This window comes from Taudactylus pleione, unplaced genomic scaffold, assembly GCF_031769625.1.
Source record: "Taudactylus pleione unplaced genomic scaffold, aTauple2 ptg000646l, whole genome shotgun sequence".
Lineage (NCBI taxonomy): Eukaryota > Metazoa > Chordata > Amphibia > Anura > Myobatrachidae > Taudactylus > Taudactylus pleione.
In genome coordinates, this window is record NW_028285048.1 from 685,853 (window position 1) to 703,150 (window position 17,298).

Sequence of the window (17,298 nt, forward strand, 5' to 3'; positions counted from 1 at the left end):
TCAGTACCGCTGTCACTACAGCGTCCGGCCTCAGTACCGCTGTCACTACAGCGTCCGGCCTCAGTACCGCTGTCACTACAGCGTCCGGCCTCAGTACCGCTGTCACTACAGCGTCCGGCCTCTGTACCGCTGTCACTACAGCGTCCGGCCTCAGTACCGCTGTCACTACAGCGTCCGGCCTCAGTACCGCTGTCACTACAGCGTCCGGCCTCAGTACCGCTGTCACTACAGCGTCCGGCCTCAGTACCGCTGTCACTACAACGTCCGGCCTCAGTACCGCTTTCACTACAGCGTCCGGCCTCAGTACCGCTGTCACTACAGCGTCCGGCCTCAGTACCGCTGTCACTACAGCGTCCGGCCTCAGTACCGCTGTCACTACAGCGTCCGGCCTCAGTACCGCTGTCACTACAGCCTCCGGCCTCAGTACCGCTGTCACTACAGCGTCCGGCCTCAGTACCGCTGTCACTACAGCGTCCGGCCTCAGTCCCGCTGTCACTACAGCGTCCGGCCTCAGTCCCGCTTTCACTACAGCGTCCGGCCTCAGTACCGCTGTGACTACAGCGTCCGGCCTCAGTCCCGCTGTCACTACAGCGTCCGGCCTCAGTCCCGCTGTCACTACAGCGTCCGCCCTCAGTACCGCTGTCACTACAGCGTCCGGCCTCAGTACCGCTGTCACTACAGTGTCCGGCCTCAGTACCGCTGTCACTACAGCGTCCGGCCTCAGTTCCGCTGTCACTACAGCGTCCGGCCTCTGTACCGCTGTCACTACAGCGTCCGGCCTCAGTACCGCTGTCACTACAGCGTCCGGCCTCAGTACCGCTGTCACTACAGCGTCCGGCCTCTGTAACACTGTCACTACAGTGTCCGGCCTCAGTACCGCTGTCACTACAGCGTCCGTCCTCAGTACTGCTGTCACTACAGCGTCCGTCCTCAGTACCGCTGTCACTACAGCGTCCGGCCTCAGTAAAGCTGTCACTACAGCGTCCGGCCTCAGTACCGCTGTCACTACAGCGTCCGGCCTCGGTACCGCTGTCACTACAGCGTCCGGCCTCGGTACCGCTGTCACTACAGCGTCCGTCCTCGGTACCGCTGTCACTACAGCGTCCGGCCTCGGTACCGCTGTCACTACAGCGTCCGTCCTCAGTACCGCTGTCACTACAGCGTCCGGCCTCTGTACCGCTGTCACTACAGCGTCCGTCCTCAGTACCGCTGTCACTACAGCGTCCGGCCTCAGTACCGCTGTCACTACAGCGTCTGTCACTACAGCCTCCGGCCTCAGTGACCACCTGAACTGACGATAATTTAAACAATTCGCTGTCTTAAGGTACGTTAAGTTCTTATGATCGGTATAGACTGTCACTGGAAACTTGCCTCCCTCCAACAAATACCGCCACTCCTGAAGGGCCAACTTGATGGCTAGTAGTTCATTATCCCCGACAGCATAATTCTTCTCCGGAGCAGAGAATTTATGTGAGAAAAACCCACAAGAATACCACTTGCCTTCTTCATCTCTTTTTGGGTTAGCACCGCTCCCACTCCGACTGTAGAGATGGCCACCTCCAGGAAGAATGGCTGGTCACTATTAGGTTGCCTTAGAATTGGTGCTGACAGGAAACACTGTTTTAGCAGAGTGAAAGCTTCTTCTGCCTCAGAAGGCCAAACACTAGTACTCTGGCCCTTCTTGGTAAGAGCCGTGATTGGGGCTGCGATGGATGAGTAGTTCCTGATGAATTGACGATAGAAGTTACAAAACCCCAGGAAACGTTGAATGGCTTTTAATCCAACTGGACGAGGCCAGTTGACAATGGCGGAAAGCTTCTCTGGGTCCATCCTTCTTTTTAACGAAAAACAGGCCGGCTCCAGCGGGGGATTTGGATTCCCTGATGAAACCACGTTCCAGATTCTCCTTAATATATTCTGTCACTGCCTGGGATTCGGGAAGCGAGAGAGGAAAAATTCTTCCACGAGGAGGCACTTTCCCAGGTAACAAATCAATGGCGCAATCCCATTCTCTGTGGGTAGGAAGCATTTCTGCGGCCTTCTTACTAAATACGTCACTGAAGGATCGATATGGGACTTGAAGCTGTTCCCGTGGAGAGAGGACTGAACTCCGCATAACTCGGTGTGGAGGTCTGACAGAGGACAAGCAGGACCGGTGGCACTGAGGACCCCATGACAATATTTGAGGTTCCTTTCAATCCAGAACAGGGGCATTCTTGCGGAACCAGTAGCGCCCACAGCTTGTACATTCACCATAGGAGGGGTGGTTAACTGGACCGGAGGCGGCTGAGCAGTTCCGACTTACTGCATTAGGGTCTGCAGGCACTGCATAATCTGAGCCTGGTCTTGTTCTTGTTTCTCGACCCTAGCAAGAACGTTCTCGAGCAGGTCTTGTGGCGATGGACTTCCAGCAGTATCCATGTTTTTTGGACCAGAGTATTTTATTGCAACTCTCGGGTAGATTATGGATGCGGCCTGTATTAGGGAGTTGGCTAGACCTAAGCCTGAGGCGCGGAGTCTTATGTGCCGGCGGTATTCACCAGGGACCCTCACAAGAAGGTATGGGTTTGGCTGCATCCTACACACAGGTCACGGCCCTCAGGATAGGTTCCCCTATACAGGTGCTGGTAAACTCTGGCTGGAGTGTAGCAGATATTCAGCGTAGTCAACAAGCCGGGTCAGGACCAAACAGACAATACGGTACCAGGGAGCAGACAAGGAGCAGGTCACGGGGAATAGCCGAGGTCAGAACCAGATATATAACGCAGTACCAAGGATCAGGCAGAATCGGAGTCACAGGCAAGCCAAAGGTCAGGAACGTTTTCAGAGGATATACACAGGAACGCTGGAGTAAGGTAATAGAGCCTATACTCTGGCACTGGGTCAATCCCAGGAACTTCCTTAAATAGGTAAGGGTCCGACCACCACCTACTTCCTGTGACTGCCCCTTTAAATTTAAAGCAGAGAAGCGCACGTCCCTATGGGAGCCACGTCTGCCTGCACACAGAGCCACCAGGGGAGAGACAGTGGGGAACCGCCAGGGGAGAGAGAGTGGCTAGTCGCCAGGGAGGAAACAGCAGAGGAAAGCGGGCGACGGGAATACACTGCCTGCTGCCCGCACGCCAGCACCGCTGGACCAGGTAAGTGACAGTCGGTGTCCGGCACGCTGTGACAATATCGTTACTGGCCATGTTCTAGCTGTTATTACTGGCCATGTTCTTGATATACTGTAATTACTGACTATGTTCCAGATATCATAACTGGTCATGTTCTATATATCATTACTGGCCATGTTCTAATGATCATAACTGGCTATTTTCTAGATATCATTACTGGCCATGTTCTAGATATCAATGCTGGCCATGTAGTAGATATCCTTACTGGCCATGTCCTAGATGTCCTTACTGGCCATGTTCGATACATCAATACTGGCCATGTTCTAGATATCATTACTGACCATGTTCTAGATATCATTACTGACCATGTTTTAAATATCATTGCTGACCATGTTCTAGATATCATAACTGGCCATTTTCTAGATATCATTACTGGCCATGTTCTAGCTATTACTGGCCATGTTCTAGATATACTGTAATTTCTGACTATGTTCTAGATATCATAACTGGTCATGTTCTAGATATCATTACTGGCCATGTTCTAGATATCAATGCTGGTCATGTAGTAGATATCCTTACTGGCCATGTTCTAGATATCCTTAATGGCCCTGTACTAGACATCAATACTGGCCATGTTCTAGATATTATTAATGGCCATGTATTAGATATAATTACTGGCCATGTTCTAGATATCATGACTGGACATGTTCTAGATCAGAGGTTCTCAAACTCTGTCCTCAGGACCCCACATAGGTCATGTTTTCCACGTCACCCATTAAGCGCACAGGTGTACTTATTACTCACTGACACATTTTAAAAGATCCACAGGTGGAGCTAATTATGTCACTTGTGATTCTATGAGGAGACTTGGAAAACATGTACTGTTTGGGGTCCTGAGGACCGAGTTTGAGAACCTGTGTTCTAGATATCAATACTGGCCATGTTCTAGATATCCTTACTGACCATGTTCTAGATATCCTTACTGGCCATTTACTAGAAAGCATAATTGGTCATGCTCTAGACATCATTACTGGCCATGCTCAAGATATCCTTCCTGGCCATGTTCTAAACATCAAAGCTGGTCATGTTCTAGGTACTGTAATGCTACTGCCAATGTTCCATAAATCATTACTGGCCATGTCATACTGTAGATATTATTGATATTATTGTCCTTGTGATCAATGTCTCAATTGTTCTTGTATGGTAGATAATCCGACACAGAAGCATTAGAGATAAAGAATAGTAGCCAAACTGTGGGTAAATACTGTATGATACACTCATGAATCTCTATGTTATACTTTGCGTGTTAGACGGTTCTGTCTCCGTGCTAGTTACACCGGCAATCTCACTTGCACAGAGAATGAACCTTCTTACATGTAACATTTCTCTCCTAACACTGGCCATTTACGTATCACTGACAATGTCCTTAGTACCCCGACCATACTGAGTGTTATCACTGACAATGTCCTTAGTACCCCCCCGACCATACTGAGTGTTATCACTGACAATGTCCTTAGTACCCCGACCATACTGAGTGTTATCACTGACAATGTCCTTAGTACCCCGACCATACTGAGTGTTATCACTGATTACTGAGTTAGTATTGTCTCATGGGTCATTTGTGTCTTCTAGGAAATCTCAAGTCACCTCACAGGAGAACACTGAGTGCAGACACCTCAAAAGACAACGTACCTGAAGGCAATGACTCTGAAATGCCCTGGATGGGTGGAAGTGGCAAGGACCCTGTTCTCGGTGCTCCTATTCCCCACAAATTTGCCACACTTCCCAGACAGTGGGCCCCCAATGATGACCATACTGAGGTGTTGGGGGGCTTTAGCACCGCAGGATCTGGGAACACAACTCTGGGGTTGTTCTCCAAAACAGCCGATGGAAAGAAAGAGGTGAAGAAAAAGGACAAAGTGAGTCTGTTTGAGAGAGTTACTGGGAAAAAGGACACAAAGAGATCCGATCGTCACAGCCAGGACATCTCAGACTGGGGGCTAGAAAGCAGAACACCTGATGGTGGATCCCAAATCCATGTGGCCAACTATGAGTGCACCAACCCCTTCAGGGTGGGAAGTCATCTTTCAGAACAACGGTAACTAGATCACTCTATTCTTTCCATGTTCTGCTCAATACAATGTGGCTTCCGGTTGTCAGATAACTCAGCTTTGACTTCTCATCTAAACAACAACCAAGAAGAGGAATCATTGGGTTCATCACAGAAGCACTCTCTCCATAGGCGTATCTCTGCCCCCCCTCTCTCTGTGCATAGCTCCCTATCTCACTATGGGCCTGATTCAGAGCCGGACACAATTAGCGCTCGCTCGTCCAGAAAATAGGGGTGGCTATTCAAATGAACCGTTCGCTCTTTGCGGTCTGTTCACGCCTCTAGGTCTGAACGAGCGAACAAAACTTGCGGTCGTTTTTTGGAAAAATACGCCCCCTGGCCGCTCGCATCCTACGTCATGTCCGCTATTTATTAGATTAATCGAGTACATCGACCAGCGTATGAACTGCTCGCTATTCTTGTGGTTGGTTTTTGCTACCACAATTTTGCGAGCAGTTCTGGCTATAAAATAACCCAGTGACGTGGTCAATGACGCTGCTGTATTAATTATGCACACCCATAAAACGCCCGTTTTGACCTTTAAGCACGCCTGCATTCTGATCTCCACTGCCCGTTTTCAAGCACCTTCCTCTCTTACCACCCCCATACGCCTCCTCCTGTCACTCATATTAGCAGGCATTCACTATTTAGAGAACAAACGATTTTCGGCCGCACTGACTGGTTCGCGCATGCGTATTACGATCCGTACGCATGCGCAGTTGGGCAAACATCTCTCGGGAACGAACGAGCGGCCGCTTACGAGCGGCTCTGAATCAGGCCCTATGTACAGTATATACATACGCACACACGCGCATATATATATATAGAGAGAGAGAGAGAGAGAGATTCTTAACACCATGCACAATGGGATTTCTTGTCTGGTTGTCAGGACGCCCCCTCGCCCCTCCGTTCAGCCCGGTGTAATGCGGGGAGACAAGCTGCTCGGCTAATCAGCTGATGTGAAAATTTCTCAATTTGCAGCTGGCGACAGGTGTGAATGTAGAAAGTGCCGTTAATTTGAATGTGTCGTCAGAACCGCAACTGAGGACCCAGAAAAGTTATTAGCAAGGTCGCTGGGGACAGGGAATGGGTAATTAGACAGACTCTGGGAGATGGAGTTTAGGTAATTAAGGAAGTCCATAGCGCAGGGCACTGTAATATCAGGATGGATAGCGTTCTTACCAGCGCGCAATTACTGCGGGTGATGTTTATTGTCTGTGCTATGAGACAGGGACACACCAGGAACATACAAACTTACTACACAGCTAAACACCACAACATTATTAGTTCTGCTAGCTGAGTACAATGACAACACAATATACAGTATATAATGGTTATTTGTCACATATGTCAGTACGCGCACAGCGCACACACACGAGACTCTACGAGATTGAGTGATGGACCGCGTATATAAACCCAGTGACGCCTCATGCCTCACAGATGTCACTACGTCACACAACAGAGTGTGTACAGGTGACAGGTGATAGTCATTCCTAGTAACAAACCAGGGTCCTTCTATCATTCCCATGTCTGTTACTGATGCCTAAGCCCTGGGGTATTATCTTGTACAGATGAATTCAATGGACAGCGATGGTGTAATTAGCGCTAATAAGATGAATTACCGCTTTGCACACCGACCATAAATCTCCACCAACACATCGGTGGCAGCAAATCTGGGGATAGAAGGTTTTTTATAAAGTGGATAAATTAGAATATGGTTTTAATAATATCTTTAATGGAACAATGAAATGTTATTATTATTATTATTAGTACGTAAATACGCAAGAGAATCAGCTGCCCCGCACAGTACAGAGACGCCCACCAGAGCCATCGCAATAGCAGAGCAACTGTGTTCCCATTCGCAGAGCACACGCAGATCCTTAGATAATGGAGTAACTCTATGGCCAGCCAGCTTGCCCGTCTGAGCTGAGATACCGGAACCAGATTATATGCGTACGGGATCGCAGGCAAAGCAAGCGCCACGGCCAGAAAATGCGCGCAACACACTTGTATTTTCCCCACCACTCCCCCATTACCTCCCCCAAACAATGACCTGCGGGAATGTAAGTGATGAGTGCAGGATCGCCAATAGAGTAATGTGCAGTACGGTGCTTACACATGAGCAGTGTACCGATAATCGCTCAATTGCGAAAACATCAGCATATTGTACAATTCTCATTCAGGACCATAATTATCATTAAAAGATCTTTTTTTAGGATGTAAAAAATCACCCACATCTGGGATGTTCCCTAAAATTATGAGATATGGTAAGAACTTACCTTTGTTATCTTTATTTCTAGTCCATAGGGTTCCACAGGATACCTTGGGGTATAGGTGAAGATGTCAGGCATCGGGCACCATAGAGTTAAGTCTTCAGCCTCCCAGGACGCACTAGGGTCCCCCTCCTATACCCCGCCCCCGAGCCAAGGCATCTCAGTTAGTTACCAAGCCATAGGCCGGAGGAGGAGAAGGAAGAGAGAGAAGAAAGATCTGGACACACACAAGAATCACATTCTCACCAGGAGACGGAAAAACCGGTGACCAGAGTAAAGTCCATCTGCAGCACAGGTGCGACAGGGCGGGAGTCCTGTGGAACCCTATGAACTTCGTAGAAATAGAGCTAACAAGGGTAAGTTCTTACCATATCTCATATTTTCTACTTCAGGGTCCATAGGGTATCCACAGGATACCTTGGGGATGTCCCAAAGCAGTATCCTTTAAGGGTGGGGACGCTCCTGTGCTGAAAGGAGAATCTGCCGCCCGAAGGAAGCATCCTGAGAGACAAAGGTGTCAAACGCGTAATACCTCACAAAGGTATGGACAGAGGACCACGTGGCAGCCTTGCAGATCTGGACTGCAGAGGCACCACGTCGAGCTGCCCACGAAGGACCCACAGAACTAGTGGAATGAGCCCTCACAGAGGATGGAAGTGGAAGGCCTTCATGAAGATAAGCTTCAGAAATTGCCATACGAATCCAATCTGCCAAAGTTTGCTTTGAAGCAGGCCAACCCTTTTTACGGAAGCCATAGAGGACAAACAAGGTGTCCGACTTCCTAAACGAAGAAGTGCGGTCAACATAAATCCTTAAGGCCCGCACAACGTCCAAAGTGGCCTCACCGACTGAAAGGTCAGGTGAGTTAAAAGCCGGCACAACGATTTCCTCGTTGATATGGAAACTTGAAACAACTTTGGGATGAAATTCAGGACGAGTGCGCAGCACTGCCCTGTTCCTATGAAAAATCAGGAAAGGGGGTCTACAGGAGAGAGCCCCTAAGTCAGAAACACATCTGCTGAAGCAATGGCCAGAAGGAAAATAGTTTTAGCTGTCAGCCATTTAAGGTCCACTGAGCCCAGTGGTTGAAACGGCGGTCACTGGAGAGCCCTCAGGACCACAGCTAAATCACAAGGTGCCACCGTTCGAACAAAAAGGCGGCTGAATTCGAAGAACACCTTGCATAAAGGTGCGCATATTAGGGATTGCAGCAATCCTATGGTGGAACCAGACTTACAGGGCAGACACCTGCACCTTCAGAGAAGCAAGGCGAAGACCATGGTCTAGTCCTGCCTGTAGGAAAGCTAACACTCTAGACAGACGGAACTCACGAGGGGCATAACCTCTCGGTCGACAGCACTGGAAGAACGTATGCCACACACGATGGTATATCCTTGCAGAAGATGGTTTCCGAGCTCTTAGCATAGTTTGTACCACAGAGCTGGAAACCCCCCTGGACCTTAACATGGCTGTCTCAACAGCCACGCCGTCAAAGACAGCCAAGTCAGGTCCGGGTGAAGGCAAGGACCCTGTGACAGCAGGTCCAGTCGTAGCGGCAACCGCAGAGGAATGTCCACAGATAGACTCTGAAGGTCTGAGAACCAGTGCCCACTGGGCCACGCGGGAGCTATCAACAGGAGCGTTCCTCCTTCCTGTTTGAATTTCCGAATTACCCGTGGAAGGAGGGAAAACGGAGGAAAGAGATAAGCAAAACGGAATGTCCACTGGACGGACAGAGCATCCACCAGAGACGCCTTTTCGCTCTTGTTCGAGACCCGTACACCGGCTACTTGTTGTTGTGCCGTGATGCCATGAGGTTTATTTCTGGAAGACCCCACCTGTCCACCAGAAGTTGAAAGATGTCCTGTTGCAGAGACCATTCCCCCAGATGAACATCCTGGTGACTGAGAAAGTCCGGGGTAAATACTGCTGATATGGCCGGGAGATTGCGCTCTGTCCAGACCAGGATGCGGGACACCTCTACGAGTGCCGTGCGACTTCGGGTTCCTCCTTGCTGATTTAAGTAGGCCACGGTGGTGGTGTTGTCCGACTGGACCTGAACCGGGTGACCTTGGAGAACCCGATGTGCCTGATGGAGAGCATTGAAAACTGCGCAGAGTTCCAAGATGTTTATTGGAAGCTCCTTTTCTGCCTGAGTCCACCTGCCCTGTAACAAGTGTGGACCCGTGACAGCTCCCCAATCCCCGAAGGCTGGCGTCCGTTGTTAACAGGACCCAGTTCGCCACCAAAAATGGACGACCCTTGTTGAGGTGGGTCGTCTGCAACCACCAGGCTAGAGACAGGCGAACCTCCGGAGTGAGCACCATTGTCTGGGACTTTAGACTCTGAGGCAGTCCATTCCATTTGGACAGGATCAATTGCTGCAGAGGTCTGGAGTGAAATTGGGCATATTCCACCATGTCGAATACTGACACCATGGAGCCCAGTAACCTCATCGCGGAGTGCACCATGTAATCCCCAGGTTCCAGCGCCAGAATGATGGACCGTAAGGTCTCCATCCGAAACCGCGGCACCCACAAGAACTTGTTGAGGGCCTTGAGGTTGAGAATCGGATGGTACGACCCATTGGGTTTCTGCACCAAAAATAGATTGGAATAGAAACCTGGCCTCTCTGGGAGAATGGAACAGGCACTATAACTCCTGCCTGGAGCATAGTGTGCAAAACCTTCCACAGTTCCAAGGCTTTGTTCCGGTCTAATGGAAGGCCCATGGTGAAGAACCGGGATGGGGGCCTGTGCCGAAAGGAGAGGGCATACCCGTAAGAAACCATCTCGTGAACCCAATTGTCTGTCGTGGTTATCGACCAACACTGGGTGAACAGCAGCAGGCGGCCTCCCACTTTTGATCCCCCAAAGGGAGGCCCGGAACGTCAGCCCGCAGATTTGTCATCTGACTTAGGGGCCAGATGTCTGCTACTCCAGGCCTGTTTCCTGGGCTTGGCCGGGCTGTAAGGCCGAAAGGACGATTGTACCCGAACTGGAAGGGACCGCAGCAGACGGGAGACATGCAGATTTGGCTGCCGCCAGTGTGGTTACAATTTTGTCCAGATCCGCACTAAATAGGACTTCTCCATTAAAAGGCAAAGCTTCTAAGCCCTTTTTGGAATCAGCATCCGCCTTCCAAGATTGCAACCATAAGGTGCAGCGAGCAGCAACAGCTGCCGAAGAAATCCGAGATGTGAGGATACTGGTATCCAAGGCCGCTTCATTGATGTAAGTGGCCGAATCCCGGAGATTGCCTACCAACTCGGCCTGTTCAGCCGAACAGTCGGAATCCAAAGACGCCTCCAAACTATCAGCCCAGCGCTCCATAGCTGTGGCTACCCAACATACGGCCATAGCCAGTCTGGATGCCCCCTTCCCCCCCCCGCGGCGGAATAAATGGACTTTAGGCAGATCTCCACCTTGCAGTCCGTAGCATCCTTCAAGGAGGACATGGAGGGCATGGGCAGTGAGGCACTTCGGACTAGGTGTGTCACATGAGAATCCACCTGTGGAGGGGATTCCCACTTAGAAAAATAATTGTCCGCAAACGGATAAGCCACAGCTAAGCGCCTCTGAGGCTGGTACCGTTTACCAGGGTGTTTCCACGCCTCCTCTAAATGGTCTACTAACTGACCCGAAAGAGGAAACACTGTGGCGTCACCCTTAATATCCTTAAAAAAGGCATATTTGGACTTGGACACCGGAGGATCGTCATCCTCAATAATTAAAGCTGTGCGGACTGCCCGAATAAGTCCAGGAATATAAACCTTGGACCTAGCGTCCGACTCTTTAGTACGGAGAGGTTCTTGATCAGATAGATCCAGAATCTCACTATCATCGGACGTCATCGGAGCAGATAGAGACGCCACAGGCCGCTTATGTGGCTGCAACACAGACACCCCTTGTAACACATCCGACAAATGCTGTACAGGACTAGTCAGGGAATTAACCCACGCAGGCTCCTGAGAGACCTGGGAAGGGGAAATAGGGAGACTGTGGGGTACCATCAGTTGTCTCGGGAACCCCTGCATGGGTGACGACACCACTGACTGCTGGGACAATCCCATCTGGGAAAACGCAGGTGGCGGAGCTAACTGGCCCACTAGGGTTGTAAGCACTTTAGCGAAACAAGCCCAGGGCGGCTCCTGTACCGGAGCCATGACAGTAATTGGCCGCGCCAATAAATAACACTGCCGACATAGCCCCTCCGCGCTACCCTCCCCCTCCGCTATAGGTACCTTGCACGTAGTACACAGAAGCTGGAGAGGAAAATCACTCTCAGAAATAATGGTAAGTATGTGACCCCTCTCACTGATACTTATTAGTATAGTGGGAGAACCGCCCTGCAATCACCGCACCACAAGGGCTTTAGCAGAAAGAACAGGGACAGATAAATGCTGACAGACAGAAAATGAAAGTACAGGCAGCAGACGCTAGCTTAGGTCACATACAATGCAGAAGAAATCAATTCCTGCACTATCAGCGCTGATCCTCAACTACGCAGACACAGAGCCTGGTAGGACACAGCGCTGCATACACTGACCTTATCCAACGGAGGAGAGGTATGCCGGGGGACCCTGACCGCGATGCCACCGTCAGCAGCTCCAGCAGCGTTCACCATACAAGGATGGCCACTGAGGAGCAGAGAGGAGGCCGGCCTGGGGGAGGAGCGCTGCCACAGGACCAATCGGCATCGCAGAGAGGGCTGTGTGCAGCGGGGGAGGCGCTGACTGTGTACAGGGAGGGCGCACTCCCCTGGCATGCAATTAACCCCTGGGACGCCGCAGCGCTTACCGCTCATCTGCGGTCCGCTGTCCCAGGAGGGTAGTGGAAGTGCAGGTTAGTTACCTGGCTCCACGCTGCAGCCAGTCCCCAGGGAGCCCCAAGCCTGGGGACTCTGGACCATGTTCTCAGCAGGACCCCCGCTGCTTACCTGCTGCCCCTTGAATCCGGCCATGGTCCGAAGCATCTTGGGTCACCGCTGGCCATGACCCCAGATACTTACCAGCATCCCCGGATCAGTACTGGCGTTCTGGTACCAGCGTGGTGTAGGGGAGACAGCATGGACGTCAGTACTGACTGTCCATGCTGTACTCCCAGATGTGCAGCCACAGCTGCCTTGAAGAAAACTTCAGGGGCTATCCTTAGCCCCCCTCTAAACAGGTACTCCGACTCCGAGCCGGGCATCAACGAAAACTGAGATGCCTTGGCTCGGGGGTGGGGTATAGGAGGGGGACCCTAGTGCATCCTGGGAGGCTGAAAACTTAACTCTATGGTGCCGAATGCCTGACATCATCACCTATACCCCAAGGTATCCTGTGGATACCCTATGGACCCTGATGTAGAAATAGAATATAAAGTACAGACGGACGCTGAACAGTATTCTGCACATATCTAATTATCTGCCATTATCTCAGTATCTGCCATTATCTAATTAATACAACATTGAGCATATGATATGGGGTCTATTTATCAAGCCCCTTTTTATCACATCACGATTAAAGTATCTTGTATATTAACAACAGCCTAACAGAGAAGCTATCACAGATGTATACTGCAAAGGGCTCATTAGCATTGCAGGCTGTACTCCCTCATTATTCACCTATTTACCAAGCTTGGCCCTGTAGTATGGCAGATATTGGCAGTGGACAGCGCAACTCCACACCTCAGTTACCCTCTCGCCAGTGTAGCGTATGCCCATGTATTAGATCACATGAGCACTGGGACTGGTTACTGAGATGTCCATTCAGTGTAAGGACTTACTGCAGATTATCACACATTACAGATCTTGTATTCTCCTTATCCCACGCGTTTTGCCAGATTGTGAAGGTCCTGTGTGCATTATCTTTCAGCTCTCACGTGAAGCTTGGTCCAGTCGCAGCACAACTACGAAGCAACAACCGAGGGCTGGACCTTTACCCAATGCACCATGGACAAGCGGTGAGAGATTTGTATACTGTATATGGGAGTAGGCAGACGATTGAGGTTATACCAGTCCCATCCTCTCCAGTCAGTGTTTATATTCTCTGTATATTCACCTGTATACCCACAGAGCAGAAAGACAGACATGAAACATCTTCTCTGCTTCCCATGTATATGTAACATATATAATCATAGGAAAGTACAGAATACAGGTCATCAAAGCATAAATTCAAAGTAACTATATTGCCAGTATTTGGAGAAAAGACGAGTGTACCGGGGGCAGGACTGGGAACCTTTATCCTGATATAAAGTATTTGTTTCTGTTATTAGAGATAATGTGGCTTCCTCTGGCTGAGATAGATGTGGGCGGATGGCGTCTCACTCCTTCGCACACCTGGGTATTCCGTGCTCTGATCTCAGTGTTCCAGCGAATCTGGGGCCATCGCCAGCCTCCATGCTCAGGGAATAGTATCAGATAGATTTTACTTTCTGGCCTAATTAGAGCTTGGAGGAAACACAAAGGTGAGATTCCTGGGTGATGTCTCTGGTCTCATCTCTTCCCTTTGGTGTCTGCCCGACTTTCTTTTTAAAAAAAATAATTGTGAACATGGGATATGAGTGTTGCACTACAGACGTGTCGTTGTTGCTGCTGTCGCATTAAACGCGCCCAGTCCTGTGTAAATTTACCCATGCAGAGCGTCTTTTTTCACCAAAAATGTATCTTATTTGCAATCCATTTTAATCAGTAAAATCTGCCTGTACATTTTATTTGCATCATACTACAAATAAGATGCATTTGCGGCAAAAAAGGCGCCCAATGCCGAACGAGTCGCAATGGTGGATTTCGTGAATTCTATGTAAAGTGACTCATAACGCATGGAGGATAGACGAAGAAGGACATATCTGTATGTCTGATATCAACCTCAGGACAGCTGAGGTGCCCCACAAGTAATTATACTCATCCACATACTGATATAGCCCCATACCAGCTGAGCTGCCCCATAAGTATTATACTCACCCACATACTGATATAACCCCAGGCCAGCTGAGGTGCCCCACAAGTAATTATACTCATCCACATACTGATATAGCCCCATACCAGCTGAGGTGCCCCACAAGTAATTATACTCACCCACATACTGATATAACCCCGTACCAGCTGAGGTGCCCCACGAGTAATTATACTCACCCACATACTGATATAACCCCGTACCAGCTGAGGTTCCCCAGGACTAATTATACTCACCCACATACTGATATAACCCCAGGCCAGCTGAGGTGCCCCAGGACTAATTATACTCACCCGCACACTGATATAACCCCGTACCAGCTGAGGTTCCCCAGGGCTAATTATGCTCACCCACATACTGATATAACCCCAGGCCAGCTGAGGTGCCCCACAAGTAATTATACTCACCCACATACTAATATAACCCCAGGACAGCTGAGGTTACCCAGGACTAATTATACTCACCCACATACTGATATAACCCCAGGCCAGCTGATGTGCCCCACCTGTAATTATACTCACCCACATACTGATATAACCCCATACCAGCTGATGTGCCCCACAAGTAATTATACTCAACCACATACTGATATAACCCCGTACCAGCTGATGTGCCCCACAAGTAATTATACTCACCCACATACTGATTTAACCCCGTACCAGCTGATGTGCCCCACAAGTAATTATACTCACCCACATACTGATATAACCCCATACCAGCTGATGTGCCCCACAAGTAATTATACTCACCCACATACTGATATAACCCCGTACCAGCTGATGTGTCCCACAAGTAATTATACTCACCCACATACTGATATAACCCCATGCCAGCTGAGGTGCCCCACAAGTAATTATACTCACCCACATACTGATATAACCCCATGCCAGCTGAGGTGCCCCAGAAGTAATTATACTCACCCACATACTGATATAACCCCGTACAAGCTGAGGTGCCCCAGGACTAATTATACTCACCCACATACTGATATAACCCCGGGCCAGCTGAGGTGCCCCACAAGTAATTATACTCACCCACATACTGATATAACCCCAGGACAGCTGAGGTTACCCAGGACTAATTATACTCACGCACATACTGATATAACCCCGGGTCAGCTGAGGTGCCCCACAAGTAATTATACTCACCCACATACTGATATAACTCCATACCAGCTGAGGTGCCCCACAAGTAATTATACTCACCCACATACTGATAAAAGCCCAGGACAGCTGATGTGCCCCACAAGTAATTATACTCACCCACATACTGATATAACCCCGGGCCAGCTGAGGTTACCCACAGGTAATTATACTCACCCACATACTGATATAACCCCGTACCAGCTGAGGTGCCCCAGGACTAATTATACTCACCCACACACTGATATAACCCCGAGCCAGCTGAGGTGCCCCACAAGTAATTATACTCACCCACATACTGATATAACCCCAGGACAGCTGAGGTGCCGCACAAGTAATTATACTCACCCACATACTGATATAACCCCAGGACAGCTGAGGTGCCCCACAAGTAATTATACTCACCCACATACTGATATAACCCCAGGACAGCTGAGGTGCCCCACAAGTAATTATACTCACCCACATACTGATATAATCCCGTACCAGCTGATGTGCCCCACAAGTAATTATACTCACCCACATACTGATATAACCCCAGGCCAGATGAGGTGCCCCACAAGTAATTATACTCACCCACATACTGATATAACCCCGTACCAGCTGAGGTGCCCCACAAGTAATTATACTCACCCATATACTGATATAACCCCAGGACAGCTGAGGTTACCCAGGACTAATTATACTCACCCACATACTGATATAACCCCGTACCAGCTGATGTGCCCCACAAGTAATTATACTCACCGACATACTGATATAACCCCGTACCAGCTGAGGTGCCCCACAAGTAATTATACTCACCCACATACTGATATAACCCCAGGCCAGCTGAAGCACCCCAGGACTAATTATACTCACCCACATACTGATATAACCCCGTACCAGCTGATGTGCCCCAGAAGTAATTATACTCACCCACATACTGATATAACCCCAGAACAGCTGAGGTTACCCAGGACTAATTATACTCACCCACATACTGATATAACCCCGTACCAGCTGATGTGCCCCACAAGTAATTATACTCACCGACATACTGATATAACCCCGTACCAGCTGAGGTGCCCCACAAGTAATTATACTCACCCACATACTGATATAACCCCAGGCCAGCTGAGGTGCCCCACAAGTAATTATACTCACCCACATACTGATATAACCCCATACCAGCTGAGGTGTCCCACAAGTAATTATACTCACCCACATACTGATATAAGCCCAGGACAGCTGAGGTGCCCCACAAGTAATTATACTCTCCCACATACTGATATAACCCTGTACCAGCTGAGGTGCCCCACAAGTAATTATACTCACCAACATACTGATATAACCCCGGGCCAGCTGAGGTGCCCCACAAGTAATTATACTCACCCACATACTGATATAACCCCAGGACAGCTGAGGTTACCCAGGACTAATTATACTCACCCACATACTGATATAACCCCGGGCCAGCTGAGGTGCCCCACAAGTAATTATACTCACCCACATACTGATATAACTCCATACCAGCTGAGGTGCCCCACAAGTAATTATACTCACCCACATACTGATATAACCCCGTACCAGCTGAGGTTCCCCAGGACTAATTATACTCACCCACACACTGATATAACCCCGTACCAGCTGAGGTTCCCCAGGGCTAATTATACTCACCCACATACTGATATAACCCCAGGCCAGCTGAGGTGCCCCACAAGTAATTATGCTCACCCAC

At 49.5% G+C, this 17,298-nt stretch overlaps 1 protein-coding gene across 2 annotated transcripts in view; it reads left to right on the forward strand.

The window, feature by feature from the left end:
- Nucleotides 1-17,298, forward strand: part of RAB11FIP2 (RAB11 family interacting protein 2) — a 236,487-nt gene that overhangs the window by 173,694 nt on the left and 45,495 nt on the right. Inside the window, exons 3-5 of one of the 2 annotated variants that reach the window (XM_088455227.1) lie at nucleotides 4,749-5,214; nucleotides 13,357-13,444; nucleotides 13,757-13,820. In XM_088455227.1, coding sequence (XP_088311353.1) covers nucleotides 4,749-5,214; nucleotides 13,357-13,444; nucleotides 13,757-13,762 — 560 coding nt within the window. In that variant the 3' untranslated portion in view covers nucleotides 13,763-13,820. Of the gene's footprint in view, nucleotides 1-4,748; nucleotides 5,215-13,356; nucleotides 13,445-13,756; nucleotides 13,821-17,298 lie in introns of those variants that run through there. The other variant, XM_088455226.1, reaches the window with a different exon arrangement.